At 32.6% G+C, this 9,162-nt stretch overlaps 1 protein-coding gene across 1 annotated transcript; it reads left to right on the top strand.

The window, feature by feature from the left end:
- The first annotated feature begins 3,753 nt into the window (after positions 1–3,753).
- LOC123908460 (probable inactive ATP-dependent zinc metalloprotease FTSHI 3, chloroplastic) lies at positions 3,754–8,501 on the top strand. Its single transcript, XM_045959103.1, has 4 exons — positions 3,754–5,246; positions 6,700–7,023; positions 7,311–7,611; positions 8,139–8,501. The coding sequence occupies exons 1-4, from the start codon at positions 4,143–4,145 to the stop codon at positions 8,339–8,341; spliced, it is 1,932 nt and encodes a 643-aa protein (XP_045815059.1). The 5' UTR covers positions 3,754–4,142; the 3' UTR covers positions 8,342–8,501.
- Positions 8,502–9,162: the final 661 nt, after the last annotated feature.

Below are 9,162 nucleotides of genomic sequence, written 5' to 3'. Positions count from 1 at the left end.
GGTTACTATTGTTACAAACTTCTTTTTGGTTACTATTGTTACAAACTTAATTAAACGAAAAATAATAATAATTTTTTTACTATAAATGGAATAATAAATCTGCATCAGACTTAATAATTTTGGCGTGTTTCTTGCTAGTTGAGTTGAGACTTATATACAGGAATAATAAATAGAAAAAAAAAAACTATTTGAAGTGTATAATATATTTATTTTTTTTGTCGAGTAGCATATTGTCTAAATTTAGTGGAATGTTGGTTCGAATCACCGATTCTGAATACCTAAACAACTAAAAGTGAATTTGCCTAAGTAGCAAGACTCTTTAGTCATGTAAGCAGGTGGTTAGAGATTCGATTTTTAATTGTATATGAAAAAACTTGGTTGGGAGGTAGAACTCATCTTATGTCCTATATAGATTTTTCGACAAAGATCACTCATTCTTAACGGTGATGAAAACTTTATATTTATATATTTTTTTAGGAATACATACTTATAGCATATTTTTAATCAAAAAGTGTTCAATACAATAAAATATTTCAACCATAATTTGGAGACTAACTATGTGATCGTCTTATCTTAACCACTCTATGAGTCACCTCATTTGTTTACTTAGGGGGGTGTATTGGATTAAGATTTCACAAGACAATTTTAGCAAAAAAAAATCTTGAAGATTTTAAAAGACTTTGTGAGATTGTATTGATTTTATGAGATTTTAGAAGACTTTTTTGAATGACTTTTTCAATCAAGATTCTTAACACAAGAATTTGTGAGACTTTATGACACAGACTTTTGAGATTTTGAAGTACTTCATAGACTTTTTAAGATTTAAATGAGTCAATAAATTCGATATAAATTTCTTCTAAAATAATAATGAATCAATCAATGAAAATTAATCATTCCTTAAAAAAATCAACAATCATTAATATAATAAAAAATCAATGAATAAAATTCTACCAAAAAAAATCAATGAATAAACAAAAAAACAATTTAAAAAAAAATGACGAACAAGGTTTGTTGCTGTTGTTGAAACATGTTGTTGTATATATTTTCAATGTCTATATCCTATAATGAATCGTGACACTATCTATGGTAGCAGGACAACCATGAAGAGGAAACGTGATAGAGAGGTAAGGAGAAAATATAAGCGATTATAAAAAACATGAGATAATCAGGAAACATGAAATAGAAACATGAGGAAAGATGAAAGAAATAAAAAAAATGAGAATCCACCAAAATCTCATGATATGAGGAAAGACTTTTTGTAGCTCAAAATTCACTAAAAAGTCCATCAAAATCCATTAAAATCCTATTTTTTAAACAATCCATCGAAATTAGAATACTTTTGAATACCACAAAACTTTTTGTAAGTTGTAAAGAGTCTTGATTGAATACCACTAGACTTTTTTAAAGTCTTTTAAAATTCTAATTGAATACCACTAGACTTTTATAAAGTCTTTTAAAATCCTAATTGAACACCACATGATTTTATCGTCATAAAAAAGTCTTTTAAAATCCATTGAAATCCTAATTGAATACACCCCCTTATACTCTCTTCAAGTAAACTAATTTAAATATTGTGCTTTGTCATAGTGTGATATCATAGTATGTTTGAATTGAATTATTTTTATAGTTATGTAAATGAATAAAATACTATGTATTATTCAAATACATGTCAAAATTGTTTATAAAAAAAATTGTTAATGTAAACTTATAAATTAACATAAAAAGCAATAATATATACCAAAAACACAAAGATGTCAAAAGAATACCAAAAACACAAGATTTTTGCTAGCCACACCCATTAATTACCATTTACACCACTCTTACACAAATTGAATAATTCCAATTCCCCAATAGCCATTGAACACAATTCCCCAATGTAAAATTTTATCAATGACAGATTTAATTTAACTGCAACTATTTTGTTTGATTCAGTTCATACTTTTAGTGTAACTCTTTATTTGATTTTACATATTTTTCAAATTCTGATTGATTAAAGTTGTTGCTATGCATAGCAGTTTCAGTTTTGACAAGGCAGCGTTGATCCAATTATGAGCAGCTGGTAACAGTTGGTATATTCTCTGTGTTTTGTAAGATCTTGCAGGTTTGTATCGGATCCTAGAGCAATATGGTTGGGTGCAATCATCGCGCTCTTTAGCCTCTGCTGCCTCTATGGTCGCATCTCACAAGGCCAAGTCTGGTTATGCTCGGGTCTGAAGCCATTCTTGCTTCTAGTGCCTCTGAGTTATTTGCGGTTTTGGCGCAGGTGCAAGATCCCTGTGCGTTGCATCTTTGTCTGGAGAAGGGAGATGGCTTGTTCGAAAAGTAGTCACTTGTTGATAAGATCTGTCATATGTATTGGTGTTAAGTCTAATTGAATTGTTGTTATAGGTGCTGTAGTCAACTCTTAGATATCAAGTATCAGTATTTTGAAGAGTTGGAATGCTTCTGCTATTTTATCTGTTGTGTTAGTCAAGGTTGTATTTCACAAGGCCTTGTCCGGATGCTCGGGTTTGAAGCTTTTTCCGCTTCTCGTGCCTTTGAGTTGTTGCTGACATTGGCGAGAGATCCCTTCTGCTATGCTGTATATATTAGTGGTTTAGCCAATTTGTTTAACAGTTAAATTAATTTCACCAAAAACATAAATTTCCATTTTATTTTTTTCTTCTCATCTTGTTTACATTATAGTTTAAGTGATTTAGAGATCCTTACCAAAAAAAAAAGTGATTTAGAGATAAAAAAGTGATTTAACTTATAAATTTAATCTTTTCTATTGGAACTTTTTTTTTTTGACAAGACTATATTTAAATTAGGAAAATGCTAAACAGTGCCTCCGGGGCACTGGTTAAGCATCTTAAAATAGAAATTCTATCTCGAAATGCGTGCATTCAATGCCTCAAAAGTACAAAAAGTTGTCTTTTCAATATAAATTTTATTTTTTATTTTCTTTTTAGGTATGCTTAACAAGTGCCCCGGGGGCACTGTTTAGCATGACCCTTTAAATTAATATTTGAAACCTATTAATTTGGAACAATAACATTTCTTTTTCTCTTTCTACTTTTATCTAATGTTTAGGATAAGAATAATTTGGTACATTCACCAAAAAAATAAATTAATTTGGTAAATACATACCCAACTTTAATTGAAAATCTCAAATAAAAGTAGTAAATGTTGAAGTATACTATTGAGTGTAAAAAGTTTCAATTAAAGAAACACAATAATGCTTGTTCCACATAGTTATCTGCACAACTCTACTAAAAAGGCACCTAGTGATTGTGATGCATTTCAAATTTGGCATCATTAATTAACATAAGCTGCAAATTTTGCACATGGTTAAAATTTTCAATGAAATTTTGCAATTTCAATTCCTACATAAATTATGCTACAAGTTTTCTAGGCTAGACCCAAATTTTCTCTTGGACCCAAAATTTCTTAAAATGGTTAATTTTGAACTGTCAATATTTAATTATTACTTATTGTTTTGAGCACTTAGTTTCAAAGGGATCTCTGTGTGTGTCTGCATTATCTGCTTTGAGCACTCTCATTCAAAATATTTCTATTTCAATATATGTCTGCTCTGCTTTGTTCATTCATAGTAACATAACATAACATATTCATGAACAAAGCAAAGCAGGCATATATTGAAACAGGCATTACTACTTTCTTTAATTGAAACTTCTAGTAGAGTTGTGCAGATAACCATGTGGAACAAGCATTACTGTCTTTCTTTAATTGAAACTTTTTACACTCAATAGTACACCCACACAAACTCAATTTAAGGATAATTTGGTCAATTTGAGCTGCTCAAAACCTGACAGGGGGTATAGCTTGGAATGATAGGGTTAAATTAGAACTTTTCAAAACAAAAACTAAGTCCAATAGTTAAACATGTATGTAGCATCATCAGTAGATAGATAAACCAAACAGTGACACCAACAAAACAACCAATAGAAACCTTTGTGTTCATCTTCTTCCTCCAACACAAGATTCCACTTCTTCAATTTTACCGGTAATTTCAATTTTCTGAGAAATTCTTATCCTTTACATTTTAAAGATTAATTTTTTTTTTGGAATTTTTTGAGGTAATTCAGTTTATAGAACACTAGAAGATTTTATGGATATAGAGATTTGATTTTGGAATAATCATGGCTTGTTTTTCTTTACCTTGTTGTACTGGGTCATTTTTTACCCCAAATAGGTTACAAATTAGACATTTTAGGGTTTATAGAGGTTTATGCACTAGCACTAGTTCATTTGTTTTACCTTCAATCAAGTTTAATAGTTCTCATAATGAGTTTGTATGGAACAAGAAATTTGAGTATTTTGGTAGAAAATGTCGAATTCCTTCGTCGAGGTTTAGTTATTTTTGTTGTAATTGCAAGTCTCAACAACATGGTGTTGAGAATAAAATTGAGCCACTTGTTAGTAGAAGTAGGAGAGATAGAAAGAGTGATTATGGTAAAGGAGAAAGTAAGAATAGGTTGAAGAAGAGATTTTCGTTGAGGTTGCGGCCGAGGTTACGATTATTGGTTATGAGAATGAAAAGGGCTTCTGTTGAATCTGTTTTGAATGAGGTGGGAATGTTTGTTAGGAAGAATATTAGGACGGTGGCTTTTTCTACCTCGTTTTCGATTGTGTTCACTCTTTGTTTCATGTTTTTGAAATTTACTTCACTCCCCCCTGCAAAAATTGTTCCGTATTCGGACTTGATTGCAAATATTCAAGATGGGTTGGTTGCAAAAGTTTTAGTTGAAGAGGGGTCTCGGCGTATATATTACAATACGAAGGACGAGGTTGTTGAAGATGATAAGGTTTCTGGTGAAGAATCGCAACAAGTAGTAGATGTTTCAATGGATAAGGATATAAGTGTGGTGGGGAGTGAGGTTGCTTCAAGATCGGGCCAAATTCCTGTGTTGAATAAATTGAAGAAACTTTCTAAGAAACGAGCATTGATTCCTGAATGGCAGTATTCCACGAGAAAGATAGATCATGACGAAAAATTCCTTTATAGTTTGATGAGAGAAAAGGGGGTTACGTTTAGCTCCGCACCTCAATCTGCGTTAATGTCTTTGAGGAGCATTTTGATAACTGTGATCACACTGTGGATACCTTTGATTCCGTTGATGTGGCTTCTATATCGTCAACTTTCTGCAGCTAATAGTCCAGCAAAGAAGCGGAAACCGAATAGTGAAACAGTTGGATTTGAAGATGTCCAAGGTGTTGATTCTGCAAAAGTAGAACTCATGGAGGTAATTATTTCATAAGTATATTTATAATAATTATGTAACATATAGATGTGGTTTTTACTGTTTTGTTAATTTTGCTAATGATATTTATCCCATTAGGAATTTCTAGTAATTCATCAGTTGGTAGTTGGGATTATAATCAGTGGTAGATTTTAGCTTATGACATAATAAAAGCTTTGAGTATATACTAACTTCTTGGTTTAGGACTTTTGAGATGTGACAGTTGTTATAATCATATTTAGAGTTCTCTAGCTCCTAAATTGAACTTGTGTGTGGTGTGGCATATCACTCTACCTACATGTTTACCTTCTTATATCTTAATATATACATTAACATATAACTTGTACTTATGAAAAATATAATTGAATGAAGATAGAGATTTTAGTAAACAATTAAATATTCGAGTAAAAGTATATTTACATAAACAAAGATAACTCATAACTCATAACACTAGTGGATGAAATATTTTATACTTTGAAATATGTTCCGTAAATTTATAAATTATCATATAGTTTATTTGCTACTTCCTCAGAAGAGAAAGGGTTAACTTAAACCGATTAGAGAATCCAATTTAAACCGCTTTTGGTCAGATCAGATATATATTCAAATCCAAACCAATCGAGTAGATATGCTAAAAGGTTGTCTCTAAAAATTACTCTGGCCTCATGGAAATAGCCTGAGGCATTTAGATGCACAACTATCCCAAAAATAATCCCGATTGCATCAAAATATTGTACCAGTTTGAAATGTTTTATGAGTATGGAGTTTTCGCTGAGTAAGGAGGGGGAACAAAATGAAGGAAGGGACAGAAATAGTAACTACCTTAAAAGGGAAGGATAAAACATGAAGGAATATTACATCATATTTATGTCAATCAGTCATCCGACAATCTTAAAGTATGAAGCAATGTTTTAAAAACGGAACTGGTTGATTCAACCAGTTGAATTGGGGACCAGCCAGTTCGTTGGTTGGTTTGGTCCCTGTTACATTGCATCCTGATTAAAGCGGTTCAGCCGCAGTTGATTCAATTGATTTTTGTTATATGTTTATTTATTTTTACTTATTTATTTGTCATCAAGTTCAACCGTGGTTGAACTTGTTGAACCATGACCCGGATGTCTCACCAGTTCAGTTTATAAAACATTTACATGTAGTACTAAACGGCTATGAAGCACTGACAGTCCTCAGATTAGGCGTCTCCCGGTGTCGAACATGTGTCAGTGTCGTACACCGACACCGACCACTTATGATTACACTGAATTTTGTCATTTTCTCAAAGTATTGTCGGTGTTGATGTGTCAGTGTCGTGTTTAGTGCCCGTGTCTGTGCTTCATAGCTAAACGGTGACTGTTGGAAAATGAATTTCTGGTGAAACTAGAATTAGTTAAAAAAAATTGACCTTGTGGTTAATCAACTTTATTGTTCTCCTTAGATTGACACTGCCCTTTATTTGTAGATAGTTTCTTGTCTGCAAGGGGATATAAATTACCAAAAGGTAGGTGCAAAGTTACCTAGAGGAGTGTTGCTAGTCGGTCCTCCAGGAACTGGAAAGACATTACTGGCCCGTGCAGTAGCAGGGGAAGCAGGCGTGCCCTTTTTCACAGTATCTGCCAGCGAGTTTGTAGAAATGTTTGTCGGAAGAGGGGCTGCTAGAATCAGAGACCTGTTTAGTACAGCAAGGAAATTTGCACCATCCATCATATTCATTGATGAACTTGATGCAGTTGGTGGCAAGCGTGGAAGAAGCTTCAATGATGAACGCGATCAAACGCTAAACCAGGCAAGTTTGATCATTATTTTGTATTTCTTTCTAGCAACAAATGGTCGAAATCAATGTTATCAGTATCTTAAGAAATATGCAAGTCATATCTTGATTCGGTACTGAACTAAACCCAATCGATACGAATCTTTGGTGTGTATTTATTTGGGACATGAATCTCATCTTGAATCTCGATTCAAAATGATGATCCCAATTCATTTTTCTAAACCACTACATAAACGTAGTGTAGCCATCCCCACTTGTTTGCTCTAAGCTAACCTCTTAGAGAATTTTTTTCGTCTATGTAGTTGCTGACAGAAATGGATGGATTTGAATCAGAGATGAGAGTGGTTGTTATTGCAGCAACTAATCGACCAGAAGCCTTGGATGAAGCCCTATGTCGTCCGGGTCGTTTCTCAAGGAAAGTATTTGTAGGGGAACCTGATGAAGAAGGAAGGAGAAAGATATTAGCTGTCCATCTAAAAGGAGTTCCTTTAGAGGAAGATGTTAACATCATATGTCAGTTAATTGCTACTCTTACCGATGGTCTTGTAGGTGCTGATTTGGCAAACATTGTCAATGAATCCGCATTGCTTGCCGCTCGTAGAGGTATATTTAAGAATAATCTACAGTTTTACAATGACTATAGCATTTTGCATTCACCAGTGATAATTCCTTATTAGATCGGATTTGTAATATGTTTTGTATACCATTTTACCATGTATCAAGTCATGCATAATTTGAATCTACAGTCGAAGAGTTTATGGGGGTAAACTCTAAAAGTTGTTGATGACTGATTTTATAAGTTATATGGAAAGCTTATGAAAATAATTTGAAAACAACTCATTAACATATTTCATAGGCTGCTTTTATAAGCTCTCTTAAGCAATCATCTAAGGCTGCTTTTATATGCTCTCTTAAGCAATTATCTATATGAGTTATACCAGTTATCTATGAGCATAAGAAATTAAGACTGTTTTCAGCTTATTTCCTTAAATTCTTCCAGATAGTTTAGAAACTATTTTATCTTTTGTTATAGAAATAGCTTATACATAAACACTTATATACTCTTAAATCTTTGTTAGTTGCTTCTAATGACATAAACACTTATACATAAACACTTATACACTCTACAGGTAGTGAAACTGTGGCAAGGGAAGATATAATGGAAGCTATCGAAAGAGCGAAGTTTGGAATCAATGATAAGCGACTAAGGTCTAGTAAAATAAGCAAAGAACTTGGTAAGCTATTCCCTTGGATGCCATCATTGATGGGAAGAAGTGACAAGAGACTAGATGATATACAAGGACCACTAGGTTATCAGTCATTGAGTCCATGAATAGGTTTGCCTGTTAAACTTACTTGTACAATTTTTTCCCTTTCATTGTTCACACTTATTTTCTTGTACACCAAGAAAACATTGTCCACAAAATAATTTGTACCTATAAAATGAATGAGTTTTGATTTTGATCTTTGTAAAATATTTTATTTAGTCTTCATCCCTTCGAAATTTGAAAGAATTGTGTTTAGTCTCTACCGTTGTGTAATATTTCTGAAGAATTTGACTCCTCTAAAGTAAGTGAGCAGTTTGCTTTAGAAGTAAAGTAAGCAAGCCAACCATTACCGAGAAAATCAAGGTTTGATATTATATATCCGTGCATAATAAATCAACCTTTGATTTTTCTCGTTAATGGTTAGTTTAGTCAATTTTTACGTACTAATTTTAGAGAATCTAAATCCATTTATGAACGGCTTGTGTCCAATGAGAGGTATGTAAACATCATAAGTAACAACTAAAAAATACATATGTCAAGTTAGCTTGTGACATGAAATATACACTACTGGCATGGAAGCTCTCTTTCGGTATGTATTGTGAATGAAATATACATTACTCGAAAGATAGCTTTCGATGAGTCGGAGGATTTTGAGCATCACGGGGATGAACTGCACCCAAATTTATTTCCGTCTTCGCGAGGTTTTTGGACTTTTTAGTTTGTTATAGGGCCAAAATTACATGTTAATGTCATGAAAATTTTACCTCCTATCCCTACAATTATACTTTCACCCTTACATTCTAAGTGAACTACCTATTTTACTCTCATATTTTTTTCAGTTTTTCTCAAATTTTACAAAGTTGTTCGGTACACTAAAAAAAAGAGA

The sequence above is a fragment of the Trifolium pratense genome, linkage group LG2 (genome assembly GCF_020283565.1).
Source record: "Trifolium pratense cultivar HEN17-A07 linkage group LG2, ARS_RC_1.1, whole genome shotgun sequence".
Taxonomy (NCBI): Eukaryota; Viridiplantae; Streptophyta; class Magnoliopsida; order Fabales; family Fabaceae; genus Trifolium; species Trifolium pratense.
Note: the sequence above shows the minus strand (reverse complement) of the source record. Positions and strands in the feature narration are given on the sequence as shown.

What these genes read in the sequence shown, in the direction of transcription:
- LOC123908460 (XM_045959103.1), top strand. Translation starts at nt 4,143, where the DNA reads ATGGCTTGTTTTTCTTTACCTTGTTGTACTGGGTCATTTTTTACCCCA. An exon ending in CAAAAGTAGAACTCATGGAG is followed by an intron (nt 5,247 to 6,699) that starts GTAATTATTTCA and finishes CTTTATTTGTAG; the next exon opens with ATAGTTTCTTGTCTGCAAGG. An exon ending in GCGATCAAACGCTAAACCAG is followed by an intron (nt 7,024 to 7,310) that starts GCAAGTTTGATC and finishes TCGTCTATGTAG; the next exon opens with TTGCTGACAGAAATGGATGG.